Source organism: Phoca vitulina, unplaced genomic scaffold (genome assembly GCF_004348235.1).
Source record: "Phoca vitulina isolate PV1807 unplaced genomic scaffold, GSC_HSeal_1.0 scaffold7, whole genome shotgun sequence".
Lineage (NCBI taxonomy): Eukaryota > Metazoa > Chordata > Mammalia > Carnivora > Phocidae > Phoca > Phoca vitulina.
In genome coordinates, this window is record NW_022589710.1 from 46,416,757 (window position 1) to 46,438,640 (window position 21,884).

The window sequence follows — 21,884 nt, forward strand, 5'->3', positions numbered from 1 at the left end:
GAATGGTAATAAGGAGCGAGTGCTGGAGGCAGCTTTTCCCAAAATGAGAGATTTATTGATTATGAAGGATAGCTTTTCTTACCATGATTGCTGTAGAAAACCATTGCTAGAACTTATCAAACGTTACATCTCTCTGTATGATGCACAAGTCACCAGTTGTGGCTTTTGAGTGTCTCGTGGCAGTTTTGAGTTTTCTCCAACTTTCCTGACCTTTCCTCTATCACGGGTGGTGATATGGTAATGTATCACCACTTCCATTTATTCCTTCTTTAAGTTTTTAATCTCACGTTAGTGGGTATTAGTGTGAGGCAGTCCCCAGTAAGAATCTTGGCTTTATCTGGGCAAATGACTTAACACCCCTATACCTTGATTTTCTTACCTTTAAAATGGAAATATTCATTTTTATTGGGCTAGTGGGGATCAAAATGAAATCATGTATTTGACTACTTAGCATACTGGAAGCTAATATGATTATTTTTGTTACATTCCCACTACCCCTACCCTGTCCTTAGGATAGTTGTAGTTTTATAAACTTCAGGTTGGCTTCCAGAGTCATTTGCTAATGAGATGTCGTATAGATTCTTGAGGTGCTTAAATAGCCTCAAATGGACTATAAGAGGAGGCATTTGGACAGTGTTTGGGTAAAAAAGAGAGACCTTCCTGCCCATCAGAGAGCTGAAATATGATAGGCTGTGCTCATTGTAATTCATTTTATCTGTTCACAAACGTTACGATCTGCATATCAGAGTTGTGTGCCCAGCTGGCTGTGCCACTTGACAAGGAGTTTCAAAGAGCGAGAAGAAGACTCACTTTGCGCTATGAATTTTGACCTTTAGAGCCATAGTAAACAGCCTCGGGTTTCACCTCAGGGCTTAGGCGGAAGAACCTGTTATTAGTCCTGTACCTGCTGGGGCTACTCTGATGCACAGCAGCCCTGCCCCCCTGTGTAGCGCCTTAGTTTTGGCCATGTGTGAGGAAATGTTTCTGCTGGGATATTGTCCATAAAGCTGCCCAGTCTTACCGGAACTTCCTTTCCAGAGAAGTGCACAGCTCTTAAATCTTTTGTCCTGCCCTGGATGGTCTTGTCGACAGCACCTCTCAGCTGGCTGGCATCTTGCTGCCTAAGCGGAGTGATGAAAGCATTTTCCCTCTCCGGCCACTGGAATAGACCCAGCTTTCCAATCGACGAAGAACTTTTGTGCTCCTGCGGGTGGCATGAAACCACTCCATGATCTGTCAACCTCAGCCGGGCCAAGGGAAGAAGAGTGCCGAGAATTTTCAGGTGCTAGTGAGCTGTTTGTCACCGACTGCTGAGGGTTAGGTTTGAGTGAAAACACTACTGGAATTGCTGGGATCTCTTCCTGTTAGATAAGCCTCCTCTGTGTCCTCTAATTGTGAAGTGGTTTTCTGTTGCTAGCTGCAGCTAGTGTCAGGCCTGGACCCTTTCCTCTGTGTGCAAATCTGAGAAAATAGTTCCCCTACTGGGTGTTTCATAAATGTCCGTCAACCCCGAAGATAAAATCACATGTGAGGAGGGGGGCCTCTCTACTTCCCTAGATTTAATCCTATTTTCATTCATTTTTACCCTAGCACTTTGTTCTTTGATTATAGCTCAGTGTCTTTTATCTGTTCGTTCTTTACACATCGGCCTTCTTCACTATGTTGTGAGCTCTGGGTGGATGGGCCCTCGGCTCGGTCATCTTTTGTGTACCCTCTCCACATCCAGCAGGGTGCTTTACGCAGGGTAGGCTTCCATAAATTTGTGTTAACAATAGTTGAGGGGAATAGATTAGTAATTAAGGAGAATAATTGGAATATATGATGTATATGACCTTTGGTCCTTAGAAATATCAATAATTTTTTTCCTGTTATTACTTGTTTGTATGTGCTTAAGAAAAAAAAACAGCAAATAAGTACCTTCTTACAATAGATTTTATTTTTATTTCCCATATTAAAAAAGTGAACTTTTCAATGGGTTTTTAAAATGAGTAAGTTTTTGAAGGTGAACTGTTCCTTAAATTGGCTTGCCATTGGCAGGTAAAGACTTTCCACTCCTTAGGAGTGACTCTAAACATCTTTGTTCTAAATCTAAAGCAGCCACTTCAGTTATTTTTTGCCAACATTGGTTCTATTAAACATGCATGTATTTCTCAAAGTAATTTTTTTTTTCCCCTAAAAGTACATTCCTGCCCCAGGGACATAGTGATCTGCCCAGTTTCCTAAGTAACACTGCAGTTTTAACAACTCACCTGATCTTTCAGTTACGTGCACTAAAAAGTGAAATAGAAATGTTGTGTTTATGTGTAGATATACAGAATACTCTTTCAATTAATTGCTAATCTTCAGCATTCACCTTCACATTTGTGAATATAGTTACTTTTCCTGAAGTAAGAATTTTTAAAGAATGTATTCTTTTGCTTTTAATGCTCACTCACCACCCCCCACCCACACCCCTCTTCAGTTCCTTTCGGCCAGTGCTGCAGAATGTGGTGTGTTTAAGGGAAGTACTTAGGCTGTGACAGGAGGAGTGTCCCAAGAACCCCGAGGCCCAGATCAGATGAAACAGAACCAGGGTAGCCTGTCTTTTCTCTAGGGTAATTGCTTGTATACTAGGGAATAGCATTTTTATTTAAATTAATTTTCATTTAATCATTCTGTTATTCTTTAGGTTAAATTTTTAGATCTTTTTTATTAACTAGGTTGGCTTTGGGAATTTGGCATATTTTTTTTTTTAACTCAGTAATTTTCACAGCAGGTAGAAGCTTCTCGGAATTCCCTGAGGAGAAGTTTCAGAGTAAGCATAATACTGGTTCTTTTCTCACCCCAGCATGGTTGGGCATGCATGTTTCGTAAAAATCTCCTTACGGGATTCTGATAACCATTGCCACTCGAATTGAGAAGAAGTTTTAACTTGGTAGAAATTTCAGCTTAACTGATACTTAGCCTTTCTGCTCCCTGTGTAATTGAAAGATCCCTGCCCTCCACACACAGCACATGATTTGCAGTGCAGGAACGACTATATACTGTTCTTGACAAAGAATTTTTAAAAATCGAGTTAAATCTTCTACCCTTTCTACCCACTGTGTGTTGGTGAGAAGGGGAGGCTCCGACTTCCCCTGCCCTTTGTGACAACTGCTTGTGTGTTGACCCTCTTCAGTTTCTGTCTTGTGAGAGTAGACAGATACTGTCTGAGTAAAATAACACAAATTAAAGAAACAACACACTGGGAAGAAGGGGAGCCAACTACTAAGTGAAAATGAGGGTGGGGGAGGTCAATTTTTTATTTTTATTACCCTTTCACTCTTTATGTCTGTAGTTATTGTTATGGAATTATTTGGGGGCACACAAAAATTGGAACAGCCTCTCGAGTAGGAAGCTCTGGCTGCAGCAGATGCATACTCCCATGCTCAGGTTCCCCAAAATAACACAAGGGACCCTTCCAACGCCGCATGGATTATTCTCCACTCCTGAGCAGGGTGTCCTCATGCTCAGAATGTGCTATACAGTGTGGCAGGTTCCATTTCCTGTCTCCTTTAAATCCTCTTGCTTCAAGCACTCAGCTTCCTCTGTGCTTTCCCCAGGCTCTGGGTCTCCAGGCTTCTGGGTCTTCTTCCCTCTCTGTCCTCCAAGGTTCTTCCCAGGCAGACAGAGCCCTCAAAGGGAAAAATAGATTTTCCCAAGCTGTGAACTCTACCATTACTAGCGTTCACTTAAAACCAAAAAGAAGGAAAATGTCTTACTGTCCTTTATAATTTGACTGTTTCTCTTCTTCCTTTCCCAGATCTTTGCTAGGAAGGTACGTAGGGAGAGACAAATATCCTTTCTGTACTCAGACCTAAGGTGTGATGTTATGTAATTTCTTATGAAATAGCTCTCCAATCTGGAAACGGTCCTAAGAGAAATGTGTTAAGAGGGAAGGAACATTAAACTGAGTTTTAGGAATGAACGTGGCATCTCTTTATCCTTGCCTCAGTTTCTCTATTATCCAGATTCTATAACTAGAAAAGCTGTGTGGCTGGAAATAGGACTAGGCTACGAGGTCCTTTAGGGAAGAGACTGTCTCTTTTGTTCAACACCTCAGTAAAAGCAGTGAACAATGAAAGAAGCAAAAAAGCTCTTTGAGTAGAAAGGAAATAGTCCACACAAAAATACATACTTTTACAACAAAATAAGCCAGTTGACTTCATAAGCTTTATTACCTGGGTTCCTTAGAAAGCCTTCAGTTCTTTCCTAATTTATCACCAGAGGAATTTACAAAATTTGAAGGATTTAGAATGTTCAGGCCAACAATTAAAGAGTGGGAATAGGGTGGTAGAAGTAGATCATTTACCGCAGAAACAAGTAACAGGCTGGAGACTTAGCAGTCAGGGGTCATTTAATGTAGGGACAATTAACCCTGAAGCCCTTACCATCACTGGGCAGGGCAGAGTGGGGATCTGAGAACCATGGCCCAGAGGGGTGGGGCATGGGAAGGACCACCTGAGCCTTTGCGTTCATGGCAGCCCCCTAAGGACGCTGCAGGATGTAGTGAGTGCAGTAATAATCTGTATGCCTCATGGTAGGTAATTAATATTTACTTCCATTTTACTGAAATAAATAAGCATTTTAAAAAGCACCATATTTCCATTTAAAATGATTAAAAATTTAAATATTTTCGTACATAAATGATTTCATCTTTTTATTCCCAAATGTGCCATTTCTTGAAAATGTGAGATAAATGTTACTGACTAGGTCAGTAAAGGAGGGATAATAATAGGGCCCTTTTAACCGTCTTACTGACCTATATCAAACATGCAAAGCTGTGAAAATGATGGATGGTGTATAAATAAAAGGCAGTATTTATTTCGTTCAGCCCAAGTGGATACTCCAAGAATTAATATCTTAAAACTCCTTTGAGTACTGTTCTTATACTTTTCATTTGCATCTGTCTCATAAAATTCAGCATTTTGCATTGATCTTGAAGAAGCAATGTTTTTGTTTTTTTGTTTTGCATTTTTTAAAATTAAACTTTTTTTAAAGATTTTATTTGGGAGAGAGCGGGAGCACGAGCGCGGGGGGGAGGGGAAGAGGGAGAGGGAGAAGCAGACTCCCCACTGAGCAGGGAGCCCGAAGCGGGGCTTGATCTCATGATCCCAGGATCATGACCTGAGCCAAAGGCAGATGCTTAACCGACTAGCCACCCAGGCGCCCCTTAATTAAACTTTTTTTTTTTTTTAAAGATTTTATTCATTTGACACAGAGAGAGATAGCAAGGGCAGGAACACAAACAGGGGGAGTGGGAGAAGGAGAAGCAGGCTTCCCGACGAGCAGGGAGCCCGACGCGGGGCTCGATCCCAGGACCCCGGGATCACGACCTGAGCTGAAGGCAGACGCCCAACGACTGAGCCACCCAGGCGCCCCCCTTAATTAAACTTCTAAACGAAGGATAATGAAGTCACATTCAAGTAACCCACATCTAGATCCAGAAACAAGCCCAAAAGCTCCTGGTGCTTTGTTTAGCCACTGTTCCTCCTCCCTCTATCCCACAGCTCAAGGGTAACCACTATCCTGACATCTAATAACATAGTTTAGTTTGAAGAAAGGATGTTAACATTTAATCTAAAAAGTTTTGGAGAGTCCTTTATAAGGTAAAGAAGAAAGAAGCATGAATATATACTGTTAATATATAAGCTTAAGGTAAAGAAGAAAGAAGCATGAATATATACTGTTACCCTTTATTTGGCTTGTTTGTCTTTCTGAAGTACCTCAGGAGAAGCATGATTGGAATAGAGCAAAGTGGCCAGCTTTTCAGTGTGGATCTATGTGTACTCAGGTACCTTATTTGTGGAAAAGATGGAAGCCCTATTCTGTACATTCCTCTGTTTTGACAGAAACCAAAATTTTGTAGGGTCACTCTCTTTTCTGTGTCTTTGGCTTCAAAGGGAATTACCTTCTCTCCATTTAGACTGAAGGCCTCTCTACCTTTGATATTCTGTCATCAGTGTTTCTTATTATTAAATCAACATGCAGATTTATTCCCAGGACTTCGGTAAGGTATGAAAAATGAATTGTTTTCCCCAACTTTATACATTTATATTTACATTTCACTTTGGGTGTTCAGAATTAACTATTCATGGGATACTCAAAAGTTAACTCTTTTTCCATATAGAAGAGAGGGATATCAATACAGAGTGACTTGGATGGAATTTTCCAAAACACGGGCTTTATATACTGTAAATCTCTGCCTATTGTAGTGTTCTATGCATTCCAAAAATCTTATGATTTCAGTTAAATTCTTATCTTTTCTCATTTATAAAGTGAATTGATTCTTAAGCTTTTGCATGTAGAGAAAATAATGTATGTACATGTATGCTTTTAAACTGTGGAAGTTGCCAGACTGGGGACCCTCTGAATAGGAAAATTTGTCCATTCAGCGGTTGTCTTGGTGCTTTGTTAACTAACTAGGTGCTCTTAGATTTGACTGAGGTTCTAGTTTTAAGATCATTAAGCCGTGAGACTTAATCCCCAGCTAAGACTACCAATTAGGAGTTCATCTGGTATAATTTTACTAGATTCTTTTTTATATGTACATACTCTCACTATTTTTAAAAAATTGTGGTAAAATATACATGACACAGAATTTGCCATTTTAACCACTTTTAAGTGTACAGTTGACTATTTGGTTTTTAGAACTTTCATTCATTCGTATCAGTTCTTGTCAACAGATATTTAATGGCCGTCAGCTAAGTGCCTTGTGCTGAGATTGGTGGATCACTGGAAAATTGTGAAAGAAGTATAAACATGGTCCCTGTTCTCAAGGGGAGTAAGCCTCATTAGGGAAACAAGATATATGTATACCAGTTAAGTAATGATTCATGGTCAGTAAGGCCTTGACTGTTCAAGGAAAGCTTTGTGTAAAGGTGAGAGTCAACTTGGTCCTTAATCAGGGGTAGGATCTGTCTAGTTTGAGGAAGGAGGAAGTGGGCAACTAAAAAAGCGTACCAGCTGTTGCAGAGTGAAGTCCATTGTCTTTCAGACAATCTGTTGCTTTTTTCCAGCTTTGGAACACCCACTGTTTTTAAAATAAGTTGAATATTCAGATGAGGGAATATATTATTAGCAAGTAATTAATACTTTTAAAAATCACAGAAATCAAACTTACTTAACTTGTGATACAGACACTGTTAAAAATCCAGATTTATAGTGATAGAAGGGTTAAATTCCTATTAAAATTCTATGCAAATATCGGTATTCATGCAGCATTAAACTTTTCAATATATTACCACTTGGGAATAGGTATTTCATTAGTGAGTTTAGAACAATAGCAGTTAAAGTTTTTATGAAAAATAATTGTACAAAAATCAGCATGTAATGAAACACATTTATTGAAATTAATCTTGAGTGTCTGCTATTCTGAAATTAGGTAAAAAGTTTAAAATGGGTATATATTGTGCATAAAGAATGAGTTATGATTAATCCTGAATAATCTTGTACTTGACACTTGATGACAAAGAACGGTGCCTGTCTTGTTAGTGTATGTCTATAATGGGTCAAGGATTTTATCTGGGCTGAACATAATGTCTTACAATAAGAATTAAAAATGAAAACAATGTTTTTTCTTTCTTGTATCTGCAGACAGGCAAACATACACTTGGGACCCCCATGTTCACGTGACATCAAGAGGAAACGGAAACCTGTGGCCACAGCATCTCTGTCCAGCCCAAATGCAGGTAACTGTATGTAGTTATCATTTATTGAGCACCTACTGTGTGTCAGGCACTAAATTATGTTTTATATACCTTTTCATCTAACCTTTATGATAAGGTAGGTCATTTTATTCCCATTTTACTTGGGAAAATAAGAATGTGAGATGTAATTTGCCCAAGGTCACACACATTTTAAGAATCCAAACCTAGTTCCCTCTAACCTTGAAGTCTGTGTTTTTTCACAGTGTCATGTGGCTTTTTTGGGTTTGAATCCTGGTATTCTACAATTAGCAATCTTCAGTCATCTGTGCTTTTGTTCTAGCACAGAGAAGAAATTAGGTCTGTGGTCATGAAAATCCAGTTAGGGTGGCAGTTTTAGTCAGTAGCCAAGGAGCCACATGGGTTTATTTGCTTTTTTACTTGGCACATAGTACAATACATTCTCACTGTTATTATGTGTAGTGGAGTACTAATACTCTACTAGTCATGAAATTTCTAATTAAAAACGATTTTTCAGTTAAAACCTTGCAGTTTTCTGGCCAAAACCAGTTGGTTGGAAACCGAAATAGTGGTTATCTTTGGTGAGGGGTAGTGACCAGGAGACGACATAATCAGAAGTCTTCTGGGAAATGCTCTTTGTCATCAACTGGGTAGGAATTACATGGGTATATGCATATGTAAAAATTCATTGAGCTGTATGCTTATGATTTATGCCCTTTACGTATGTTATCCTTAAAAAATGGGGGGTAGTCATTATTTATATCAGAAAGAATATTGGATGTTTGTAGGTATTTTTCTTTGGAGTTAGGAGAAGACAGTTAAACATAATTGGTAATCAGGAAATTTTTGTGTTATTTCAGTACAGTTGAGGATAAATTGCTCTGGATTAAAAGATCATATCTGTTTGTAGGACCTATCAGAAGTACAGTTATTTTCTTGATGATAGTGATTTCACTCTGAGGAAATTGAGTATATCATAGATTATTTTATTTTTTTCAGAAAATACTATATATTATATAGATCAGAGCAGTTGATGAGTGAAGAATAGACCTCAGAGAGAAGGGAACTCTGTCTCTCTCCCTTAACTTAGTAAGTTTCAGCATACTTTAAAATCGACTTTTTTCAGCTTCTGTTTGGGGTGACTGCTTGATAATGGTTCTTACTGGACAATCTTAATCACAGGTCTGATAATTATAGTAAATTTTTTCCAGTGATTTCTACATGGACATGGCCTGAGCTGATTACTTTGCATGCATTATTTCACTTAATCTTTGCAACAACTTTAAAAGGTAGATGCTGTTTTTATTCCCAGTTTACACATGAGAAAATTGAGGCTTACAGAGGTTAAATCACTTCTCCAAGGTCCCATGGATGATAAATTGCAGAGCCAAGGTCAAATCGGTTTCCCTATGACTTCGAGAGCTGCGCTGTTACACACTTCAGGTGTTCTGTGTTGTGTAAGATAGCATTGGTTCCCAACTGGGACTGCCTCAAAATCCAGCCTATGGTATTGGAAGCATTACAGCAGTCTCCCCTCTTGTATCTTTTGTTCTTTTCCCCCCCTCAATATCTAGCTTCTATTTTTAGCTTTTAATTGTTCATAAGACAAGAACTATTGAGAAGAGTTTAAAAACCTTGTTCCACACTCAAAGCAGGAAATGTTACTGGGAGGGATTAAACGAGGTTTGGGCATTCAACACCTCTCCTCCTGAGCCCAGCTCCTCCTCTCACTTGTTGACTAAGGTCTGCTTTACTGAACATTTTCTTTTTTTTCTATCCACAACCTGAGTGCCCCGTGGAGGTGAAGGACATAGCCCGAGCCCGCACCATCAGTCAGTAGAACAAATGGGCTTGCTCTGCCTCACATCGGGCCATCTCGGATTCCACCTCTTTTATAGAAATGAGTGATGAAGAGAGGTGCGTTCCGCTTTGCCGCTGTATTAATACACATCGGGGGCCAGCTCCTGGCACTAAATCACGCTACTGCGTACATCTGTTATCTGACTCTTCACCGGTGTGATGAACAAGACTGCAGATAGAGGCTTCCTTGTGTCATTCTTTATAGGATTTTCCTAAAAGAATAAATAGCTCAGATCTCTGCCAACACTCTCCCCTGTCACTGTGATGAATTCAGCTTCTTTCTTAAACATGCAGCCACAAATCTTTTCCCTTTTCCCCTCCCCCCCGGTGGAAAGTTTTGAGTTGAGATTGACTGAATTTAAAGGTATTAATAAGGCTAGAGAAGTGAAGAGCAGAAAGGAGTAGCTTGTCTTCCTTGTCTTTTTATATTAACACTCAGGAAAGGCCAGGGAAAAAGACCTTTTCATTAGGGTCATTAAGTAGATCCTTCTTGAAAGTGTAGCACCTTTATTTTCTTCTTTTTATCTCCACTCCCCTTCCCTTTATGACTTTATAACCTACACAGTTACCTGGTACACAGAGCCACCCTTGGATTTTAGTGAGTAACCATGTAAGAACCTGCTTCTGTTTCAAAAGCCCCAGAACAGGGAAAGTCTGTACCTCCTGCTGAAGTGAATTGGCTCTATATACTCTTAAAAAATGTGGTTGGAAAAGAAAAAATGGGGTATTTTTTCTAAGATTTGAGATTAAGTGGCTATAAGAAGCGTAAGAAACTCAATGAAAACCAGATTTCATTTCCGTGAGATGATTTTTCTTGATTAGAATGACAAGAATGGAGCCTTTGGTGTACAAATCCCATTCCTTCAAAAATTAAACCCGTGGCTTTTAGGTAAAGGAGAATTGGGGGATGATAAGACATTGTATTCAGAGCCCTTACTATTTTGGCCATCCCCCCGAGCCTCTTCTGACCTTCCTGTCTCTGGGATAGGATATGTGTCCTTAGAGCATCAGTTGGAAGGGTACTCAGCTGTTAATCTGTTAACTAGTTACATCAGATTCCAAATACCAGGCCAGTGATGCTAGAGATGTATTTGCGAGAGCCGAATGTTTTGCTCACTTCTGTACCCTGAGCATCTAAAATAGTACTCAGCACAGAGAATGATCTCACTAGATATTTCTTGTTTGAATAAGTGAATGGAATCTTAAAGTTGAAACAGTTATTCTAAAAATTATTCTAACCCTGTGATTGGGTTCAGTAGTTCCATTGTAGGTTAGCCCTTGCCTCAGGTGTCATAAGGCAGATTCTTACTGCCCCTTTTTACTTCTTTCTTACTGCCCCTTTTTAAAATTCAAATGGTTTTTAAAGTTAAAAATGTTTTTTAGTAAATACTGAATGGTTATAAAAGAACATTTATAGAAGATGGATAAGGTGTCAAGGAAAACAATATAGCAAATATCCATGTACCTACCATCCACTTTAAGAACATGAACATCGCCTTTAAAATTTTCCCACTGTCCTCGTAGGTAACCATTGTCCTCATACAGTTTTTTGGTTACGTGAATATGGTTTTTTGTTAATCATTTATCATTCTTTGGGAATTTTTTCAGCTAGCTTTAACAGACATACAGCTCTCTAAGCAATACATTGTCTAGTTAGCATTTTTTGGAGGCTTGTATAAATGGAATGTCTTACTTTATAAGTTATAAGTTTCACCCAGTTATGTTTTGAGATTATTCGTTTTTGTCCTGCCAAAATCCTTTTTTTTTTTTTTTACACCACCGTATGCAAATGGTATTCCATTGTATGACTACGCTGAGTATATTATAATTAAACATTCCTGATGGACATTTGGATTATATCCCATTTTATGCTACTGTGAAAAATACTGCATTGGTCTTTGGGAGAACATGTGCAAAAGTGTTTCTGGGCCATTTCACAGTCCTTAGGATGGCTATATCAAGGACCAGGAAACAACAAATGTTAGGAAAGATGGAGAGAAATCGGAACCCTTGGGCATTGGCGGTGGGAATGTGCAATAGTGCAGCCGCTATGGGATGCAGGGTGGTGGCTCCTCACAATTGTAAACATAAAACTACCATATGAGCCAGCAGTTCCGCTTCTAAGTATATACCCAAAAGAATTGAAAGCATGGATTCAAACAGATATTTGTACATCCATGTTCCTAGCAGCATTATTCACAAGAGCTAAAAAGTGGACGTGACCCAAGTGTCCATTGCTGGATAAATCAATAAACAAAATGTGGTTTATACATACAGGGGAGTATTATTTGGCCTTGAAAAGGAAGGAAACTTTGACATGCTACAGCATGGATGAAGACATAGTACTAGGTGAAATAAGCCAAACACAGAAGGATAAATCCTGTATGATTCCAGTTATACGAGGTACCTCAAATGGTCAAATATGTGGAGACAGAAAGTAGAATAATGGTTGCCAGGGGCTGGGGAAGGAGGAGAGTGGCAGTTACTATTTAACAGGTACAGTATTTCCATTTGGGAGAGTGAAGAAGTTCTGGATATGGATGGTGCTGATGCTTGTACAGCAGTGTGAATGTACTTAATGCCACGGAACTGTACACATAAAAATTATTAAATTGCTAAATTTTGTGTTATGTGTGTTTTACCATAGTAAAAAATATAGAGCAAAAAAACCCCAGTTTTCCTAGGATAAGGGATTTTCCCCACTGCGGTTGAATACCATATAGTAACGGTAAATACAGTTTTATGAAATTTATTTTCAGCTAAATATGAGTGAGTGAGTGCTTGTGCACGTGTTTGTGTGAGAGGGAGAGACAGAGATTTGGGTTGTGGTGTCAAATGTATTTTTTGCTGCTGTGGTTGAGGTTCCAAAATGCTTGAAAACTGTTGCCCTCAAGAAGCTCTTGTATATGTGCCATAGAGTAATAGCCTACAGATTTTTTTTTTTTGCCGTAACTCACAGTAAGAAATTCATGTTCGAATATGTATGTGAGTGTACATGTAAATCTGAAATAAATTCTTGGGTTCACTCTGATATATCCTGTTCCTTTCCATTAAGAAAAAAAGTACTGGTCATGGCCTACTAAGTTGATTTTGTGACCCACAACTTGAAAATTACTATTCTGGTTACATTCCTAGGAGTGGAATTAATTGAGTGACAAGGTAAAAATGAAAATTGTCTAGATTTTGCTGTATTTTGGTGTATATTCGTTCACTCTCAACAGAGTGGGCATGATGGTAGTTTGTACCACTCTGCTCAGGGGGCATTTGGAAATGGGAGGACAGTGTTTGGTCATCACAATGACTGAGGAGTGCTTTTGGCATTCACTGGATGGGGTCCAGAATGGTAAGTGTCCTAAAATACACAGGACAGCCCTGCACAAGCAATGATGATCATGTCCAGAATGTCTTTGGTGTCCTTGTTGAAAAACACTGGGCCTGATTGTGTGATTTTTCTTATGATATGCTATTTATTGGAAATACTGTGTTACTGGAGGCATGGGGTGTAACAGAGCCTAGGGCTTGAAGTCCAGTATCTCAGCTTGAATCTTGCTACTTAACCAGCTCTGTTGTGTCCCTGAGCAGTGTATCCGCTGTCTTTCTGCCTCACTTTTTTGATCCAGAATATGGAGATGACAGTTCCTACTTGCAAGGGTTTGCATTAGGAAAACAGATTCTGGTTGGATAGTATTTACATAGCATAGTGCCTAGCTCATAAGTGCTCAGTAAGTGATCATGACTGCATTATGAATTTGTACAATTGAATTTATTTATTTGTTCAGTTAAACCCATTTTCTCAGGTAGAGAAATACTTACTCTCACTGAAATCTTGCCTCCTTTTTTTTTTTTTTTTTGGAAAGGACAAAAAAAACCTTATGTGGCCCCTTGGGTTCATAGGTTATAAAATAAAAGCATTCAGAGAATTGTGCAGTGAAGTGTCTCTGATTCTAATTTGTCTCCCCTTGATCTTTTCTTCCTTCCTTTTATTGTAACCACTTTACCAGTTCATGTGGATGTAGTGGAAACAACTACACCAGCATCGCAGGTCCAGAAATCTCCAAACCCTGAGTGGTTGGTCAGAACCTCTGCCGCAGAGAAAGCCACTGACTCAGCTGCAGCTACGTTTTTTAAAATGCCACCAGAAAAGAGCCCTGGATACAGCTAGAGAGCAGGAATCCACCCACCGGGAGCTACTGGGTGTTGTGAAACGCATCCCAGACTTGGTACCGCAGAGTCTTGCATATCGTAATTGACATTCCCAATCCTTTCATCGCCGGGATGACCCTTCTTTCAAACAAAGCAGTGGACACTTTCTCTTAGAAAATCATGTTATGGAAATCTGTTTTTGTTTTGTTCTGTTTTGTTTTTTTAAAGTTAGTAAAGTATTGCAGCAGCAATTTTTTTAAAAAAAGGTCATCCTATGCTATATTTGTTACATTGCTGTCGTTGTCCCAACAGCTACCTACAGTTCCTTTTACAGAGCTGTTGCTTTTTGCAGGTATGTCTCTTTTCTTGAAAAACTAGTAACTCCTTTTGCATACTTTACATGTATAGCTTTTAACATCATTTGAGGAAGTCCCAAATTCGTAGCCAGTTCTAGACAGATGTAAACACTGAGTTGAGACCTGTGTGTGGAATTGTGTTTACAGGAGATAGTTTGCCTTTGAGCCTGGTCTTGATTCACTGAGAGTGCCAATAAGCCAAATTCACCAAGTTCTCATTTGGGAGCCTCAGAGGAGACACCAGCAACACGGACAGTGGGAGCTTCTTCCATGTTTCTGGATGGCCTAATGGGATCTCCGGCAGCTGGACTATACTTTGCCTCATCTCCAGAGTTGGTGTTCTCCCGCAGGAGGATATGTACATTCATAACGTAATGAAGAAATGGTTTCGTTGTTCAGCAAACTTAAAATAGTCAGTGGATTGTGTCTTAATACTTCATGTCACAGTATAAACTTTTATGTATGAAATGGGACTTTTATTGTTAGCTTATAGGTCAATAACCTGCAGCAGAAATTCACACTCTATTATAATAATGGCTTCTCGGGGACATACTTTGGGGAGAAAAATGTCTTTTTGACACGCCTTTATACTTGGCGTGTTTATGACGGCTCAGCTGCACGTGGAGTTATATATACGGCCGTGCCTGAAGTTGGATGCTACTTTGTCAAAATGAGGAATACGTGACTGCCTGGAGCTGCTGGAGAAGAGCCACCCTCTCTAAAAAAGTATTATCCAGAGTGCCTGTCATTTGTGGCCTGGTTGACAGAAGGGTTCTTTTTTGTACGAATTGAGTACATTTGCTCTGAAATACAGAGAAACTGTTCTCTAAGTGCCCACTTCTCTGGTAACGTTCCAGAGGAACTCCCAGCCCTGCCCCTGGATATCTTCTGTGCTTGAATTAGGTGCCGAGTGGGACAGAGCCTCCTATCCCTGAAGTGCAGCTGTCCCTTTTCCTCACACACAATGTGAGGGTCGGCTGCTCTGTCGTGTTCCCTTTAAAAATGATAGTCCTTACCTATCCGTGCTAACTCCACGGTTTCCTTGTTGATGGGTGGGTGTGAATCTAGTTGGAAGGGGGGACTTGAAGCTAATTTAAATGGCACTTTCTTTAAGAGGGAGAACACGTCAATTGTCCATAACAAGGAGTCTGGTGGAGGGAGGGGCACATGGAGATTATGAAGTGAGGAGTAGCATTAAAGCCAAACCAGCGTCCCTGGGAGCCACCCCTAGTTCTCCTTTTGTCCATTGGGGCTACATCCAGAGCAGTATAGAAAATAAAAATGCCTGTTGAATATAAAATGGCACTACTAAATTGTTTTATTGATGAAGGGGGGTTTTATTGTCATATGTGCATTCTTACCTAGTTCCCATCATGTCCTGAGACACATTTCTAACATATTTGTTGGATTCAAGGGGAAAAAAATCCATAGACATAATTTTATTTTCTTTGCACTAAGCTCTGGCTCTTGCAGAGATGGGTCCTGTGATCATGGCCTATTCAGATCTCCACAGTTCAGATAGAATCTTGTTGCCTGGCAATTCTCCTTTCTACCTGTGATTACAAATAATTTATATATATGACTTTATTTACATTTTAAACATCTCTAGGATGTACTGCCATTTTAGAGACAAGAATGGTCACAGAGTTTAGCGACTTGCCCAAAAGTCACATGATCAAGCCAAGACTAAAATCCCAGACTTTTGGACTTCCTCTGCCCTGGGTTATAATCTTTTGTTTTCCCTTGGTAGACCTGAGTCACTCTGAGACCCATAATTTTGAAACAGTGTGTCATGAATGTTTATCATCTTTCTTGGGCATGCTTTTCTACATATTTTGAATACATCCCATGGGGATTATCCAAAAATGCCATATCTGCCTGTAATAAGTGGGGAAGAAAATTAATTGCCTAAGAAGTAACTATTAATACTTTCCAACACAGGGTTGTAAATTGTGCTCCTCATATTAAGCTGCTGCATGAGCATGCTGACAGAATTATTAACCAACTTACTTTGCTTGTTTTCTATATGAGTCAATTCCAGAGGAATAACCTTGGAATTGAGTGTTTTTTGAATCATAAATTTTAAATTTCTTTTTTATATACCAAAGTGTATGATGTCATACATTGAGTAAAGTCTGTTACCTTTCAACAAAAGATACAATTTCAAAATCAGGTTTTAAGTCTCTTGAAAAAACTGATAGCATGACTTCCTTTGAGGATAATCATTGAGCTCGTGTTTATTTGATCTGCCTAAAAGTAGTAACTGAAGCTGAGTTCCACAGTTCTTACTTATTTCAGGCTTCTGATTTATCCTAGCTGGCTACACAATCTGCCTGTCTGAATCCTAATCTGTATTTTCCACAAGGAGCAAAAGTCAAGACATTATCCACTTCCATGAGCATCATTTGTAGAAATTAGTTTTACTTATGAGTTTAAGGGAATTTGAGATTATTTTTCAGATGCAGCATTTTAAAGGGAACAAGTTCATTTGCATCAAAACTCTTGTGTTGCTTTTTGGTAAGAACCGTGCAGAAGAGGGAATTAGCTGTTTACATGGTGCCAAATTTAGGAGAGGCAGAGTGTGATCTTTTATTGAGTGGTGCGTGCTTGATCAATAAGGCACATTTAACCTTGAATTCTTTTGAAATCAAATGCAATTGAAAATTTTGTTTTGCTGGGCTGTGAAACAGGCTGCAAACAAGGCCATTTTGGCAGCAAAATGACCAAAAGCTGAAACAAAATTTCTTGTTCCGTGATGCTTGTGGCATCCTTTGCTAATGAGTAAAGCTCCACACTGACGATAGGTAATTAAACTACTTATGAATCCCACATAGAGGACTGTGATCTATCTTTTTGCATTTCGGCATCAGAAACGCAGTCTAGACCACAGCGTTGGAAGTTCTGGAGCCTCAGGAGCAGAGCCAGCACAGAGGTCACTTGGAGTTGAACAAGAGAAGGAGCTAGGCTCCCAGTGTCATTGCTCATGGGGTGGCCTCTCCACTTGGGCTCCGGGGGATGTTTAATTCATTTCAGGTCTTTAGTTTGGCTTCATTACTGTGGTGTGGGCCATATACTTTTGGTTTCCCGGAGAGAAGGCTTTGTAGAAATCTCAGCATTAGGAGCCACAGTCAGTGTTCTATAGGTCCGGGGCACCTTCTGTGAGCCGGTGTGAGAACCGAGTGCTTACTCTAGCGGCTGTGCATACTCTACCTGGCTGGTCCAGGGCACAGTTTACGGGATATGTCATGATTCACGGGGTGGCGGCAGGGATGGTAAAAGCAGTTTGCTCTTGGTGTCAGCTGCTTCCTTTGTTAATGCTTGAGCTGTCTTACTTGTCAGTGGTTCCTTATCTCCCGCTCTGGTCGTGCCAGCTAGTCGAGTTACAGATGGTGGAGCAGTCAGGATGGGTTCCTAACCCATCAGGAAATGGCACACAGGGAGAAGGTGAGGGAATTGGTGGGTTCTGCTATAGCGGCCCAGAGATGCTTTCACGAAACTATTATTAAGATCCCCAAACAGATGAATGTCAAATGCCTGGAAACAGCAACATCGGAAAGAAGCAAGGAAAATGAATGATCCTGCTGAACAGTGTGGATTGAAAGGTTCTTAACAAGTCCGGCAAAATAAACTTATGGCCAAAAGGAGAAATTTTCCTGCCACTGCAAATAGACATGATAAACACTAAAATTGCCAAGTTTTTGGGATAAAAACTTTTCAAGTACAGTATTGAAGAATGAGGCAGATCCCGAAGATGTTGACCAGGGAAAGCAATCTTGGCAAAGTCCAGAAGTGAGAAGGCATGAGGAAGAGAAGGAGAGATGCTTAGAGCAGGGGTGCTGGGGCCCCTTGACCACCAGCAGCAGCACATACTTGCCCCCACCAGACCCACCCGAATCAGAAACTGAGGGTGGGCCGGGCAGTCTCACAAGGCCTCCGGGGGACTCTGATGCACGCGGACGTTTGAGAACCACAGGCTTTGCTGTACCTAAGTGTTTTAATATATTGGCATCCCCCTAAGCTCTGAGGTGCACTTATATTTCCCTCCATAAGTATAGACATGTTTTGTATATGATTCTTTGCAGAAACTGTTAATGTCTTTATTTCCCATACTTTTTCCCTAAAAGCCCCTAAAAGATCTGGAAATGTTGAGAAAGAATGATGTGGAGAAAATTGCCATCAAGGCCATATTTAGATGGATGGAAACAACCTTTAAAGTGGATTAAAATATAACAATGAATTTTTAGTCTGTGAGTGATAGTCATTTTTCACAATAGACAGTAAAACATTTGTGTAAGATACTGCTATCCATGATTTCATGATATTTGTTCATTACATTTTCGTTTCCTGGGAAAATGTCGTGTATTTTCCAGCATAATAATGATGAAGTCTTTAAGGTATGGCTCACAAAAATGAAAATAATTGGAAGAAAAAACCACCCTGAGTACATAGTATTGTGTAATAAATACTTGTTGCGTTATTGGTGATCTTTTGCTAGGACTTAATCTCGGTACTTCAGAGCGTGTAAAAATCAATTTTCAGTGATCCACTTAATCACACCCTATTGTCTTTGTTTTACATTTCAGTGATTCTGCAGGGCTTGGTGGCCAATAGCAACAGCATGTTCTATTTTTTTGTCCGACTCCTGGATTCAGTGTTTCAGAATATGGTACTCTAATCCTAAAGCTTTGAAATGAAATCACAACCACTTTTTCTTTAGGTTTTATTTGTATGAATTGGGCTAGGCTCTAATTTATGACTTAAGCCCACAAACCCAAGTTTTCTCTGGGAATTTGTGTGGCGAAAGAGGAGTTCTCTGGTCATTTCTCAGGTGTTCATCTTGTTTTGTGCCCGGGGCTTGATTTATAAAGGTGATAAAGTGAGGGCACGGAGAGGTCTGTGCCACTGAAAGAAAAGTTTGTAGTTACAGTTCCCCTGGAAATGAGGCACGGCTTGCCGCGCAGGACCACAAGACGGCACCAGGTTTGGGTCAGGAGGCAGAAGACTGAAGCAAGCAGTAGGTTTAGGCCAGAGCCTTTATTGGGGTTTCCTCTAAGAAGGCAAAGCAGGGCAGGGTGAACAGTCTAGAAATGGCTAGTTCAACTAATTCTGGGGCCTTTGGACTATAATCTAGTCTCTGGTTGCCTAGTACCTGGCCCTGGGATGATTGCTTCCTGGAGTGTAACAGGTCAGATGGAGGGGGTATGGCTCCATCGAACCTGGTTAGTTTGCACATCGAAAACATGGTGCTGGCTGAGTCCTTTGCTATCTTTCTAAGAATCAGCTAGCCCTGGGAGAGGTAGTTTTTTCCCAGCCAGAAAGGTTTTTTAATCTGTTAAAACATTGTAATTATTACAGAAAGCAAAAAACATGATTAACACACATGTGTAAGCTGTTAAGCTCTCCTTTCAATTTTTGCAGTCTTTTTAAAACACCATGTAATTTTTCTTTTTTTTTTTAAACTTTTTTAAGATTTTATGTATTTATTTGACAGAGAGAGATAGCGAGAGCAGGAACACAAGCAGGGGGAGTGGGAGAGGGAGAAGCAGGCTTCCCGCCGAGCAGGGAGCCCGATGCGGGGCTCTATCCCAGGACTCTGGGACCATGACCTGAGCCGAAGGCAGACGTTTAACGACTGAGCCACCCAGGCGCCCCCATGTAATTTTTCTTTTCCATCTTGGAAACCAGTTAAAAAATACCTCTGGCCAAAAATGTTGTTACTAGATGCTTTCAAGGTATGGGAATATAAAAAGATTTTTAAGATGGAAATTATGAAAATTAATGTTTTCTTTCTCTAGAAGTGAGTTCTGACCCTTGCAGATCTCTCATTTAAATGTTTTTAATTGAAAAAGAATAAAATATCAGAACTTACAAGTGGCCTTGGTGGCTTGGACTGAAATCAACCCGTTTCACTATGCGTAGATTCTACCTCTTGCTCCTCCCAGTGGGCCATGTATTTCTCCATGAACAATGTCATGATTATGCAAACTTCTGGCACCCCAAAATCATGGCAACACTTTAAACTGCTCTCAGTATATATCCCAGTTTTGTAGTCAGTAGCTATCGCAGACTGTGGCCATTTCAAACTCTTTACCCCCACCTTCTCTCAGCCTCAGCAGCTAATCTCCCCCATCCCCTAACAGGTAATAAAGCATTAGACAGGAGTCCCCCATTGCACACCCTTACATACAACCCTTCCTCACCTCTTTCTTGTGCTTGTCCTGCCCAACACAAATCCCTTCCATGCCCTCAGTCCCTCTCCTTTGATCAGATGCCTTGCTCAATCTAGCTACAGCTTCTCACTCCTGGCACATACAGCTCTGCATTTGAACATGTTTAAAGATTCCCTCTTGAAACGAAAATACCCTTTGACTACCACTAAAATACTGCCCTCACTTACACTTCCTGTTCATTAATTCTCAGTCCACTGAAGCATTGGTTTTTAGCCCTGGCTGCACATTAGGACCACCTGGGGAGATTTTAAAGAATCCTAATTCCCTCAACTGAACTACAGACCAATTACATCAGAATGGGGAGGTGGGACAGGCTTCATTCTTTTTAAAACAGTGGTGCAGCTGGGGCTGAGAACGACCATGCCAAAACCTGGTTGCTATACTCATCACCATTAAAGTTGTTTTTGCTGGGTTCACCAGTGATTTCCCGTTGTCAAAATTCAGCCCTTTGGTTGATGGTTATGACTTCATACTATATAACCACTTCCTTTTTGGAATTCTGCCTGTTCTGACCCTGCTCTCCTGATTTTTTCCTCCACTTCTTTGCTTTTTCAGTCTCCACAGGTGGGCAGATTGGTTAGTAGGTCAGTCCCAACACAGACTGAATGTCCCTTTCTTCACCTCCAATACTTCAGTTAACACCTATGTACTAATGAGTTCCTTTGCCATACCACCTAATGCACTGACTTAAAGCCTGGACTTAGAGTGAAGCATTTACATTCCTTAATCATTGTAGACGTACGGGAAAACATGCTCAAGGTCTCTGCTTCTTCCTTTGTTTCTCTTTGTGTCTGTTTGTCCCTCCTCTAGGCCCACTGAGGTAGGAAGGTTGCTAACCACATTAGATTCTAAGATGGATCACCCCTATGTACTCTTGGGGTTGCCATTCATAAGAAGTCAGGCTTGAACTGTGGTCCCTCTTCTGCTTTCTCCTATCCAGGATCTTGGACTGGTAAGGAGACCTGGGCCCACTTCTACATACAAGGAGGCTACTACCCCCATCTAGTGCTCGCTTCAGTTTTTTACTTTCTGCTGCTGGTAAGAGTTTAGTTTGGGTTTAGGGGTGAGACAGACTCATTTCCTCACCAATTTTTGACCTTTGGTACCATGTTGGATCTTACTTTATTAGAGAATATTTACTGGGGTTTCAAGCCCTAGCTCTAATACTAAGGTGGAACTTGATTTTCTACTTTATTACTATCATTACATGGTACCTCTGGAACTATATGTAGGGGTTCCACCCTCACCAGAAGGGATCCTGTGTGTTCCTGACTTCCCTGAATCACTAATTTCTGTTTCAGAGTCTGGGATGAATGGATCTGATTAGTACTCATGTGCTTATGTCCGAGCTGCAGGAAGTGAGAATGAGGTTATCTGGAATGTGTAGCTTCTGTTGGGGTTGGATGAAATCCTCAAACATAGAAGAACAGTTCAGGTGCTGGACAGCTGATAAGAATAACAAAGGTCCATGAGGGCCATTGTCCTATTTACTGATTCAACAAACGTGTAAGCACTCACTAAGCCAGTCTTCCTCAGGGACCTTTTGGGGAAGGTGGCCGCTGCCTAAGGTCCTTACATACACTCTGCATGAAACCAGTCTGACCCTTTCC

At 40.3% G+C, this 21,884-nt stretch overlaps 1 protein-coding gene across 4 annotated transcripts in view; it reads left to right on the forward strand.

The window, feature by feature from the left end:
• Nucleotides 1-21,372, forward strand: part of GPATCH2L (G-patch domain containing 2 like) — a 57,549-nt gene extending 36,177 nt beyond the window's left edge. For 2 of the 4 annotated variants that reach the window (XM_032405645.1, XM_032405644.1), the window contains exons 9-10: nucleotides 7,615-7,709; nucleotides 13,547-19,523. In XM_032405645.1, the coding sequence (XP_032261536.1) occupies nucleotides 7,615-7,709; nucleotides 13,547-13,707 (256 nt within the window). In that variant the 3' untranslated portion in view covers nucleotides 13,708-19,523. Of the gene's footprint in view, nucleotides 1-7,614; nucleotides 7,724-13,546; nucleotides 19,524-21,214 lie in introns of those variants that run through there. The other 2 variants (XM_032405646.1, XM_032405647.1) reach the window with 2 other exon arrangements.
• The last annotated feature ends 512 nt before the right edge of the window (nucleotides 21,373-21,884 follow it).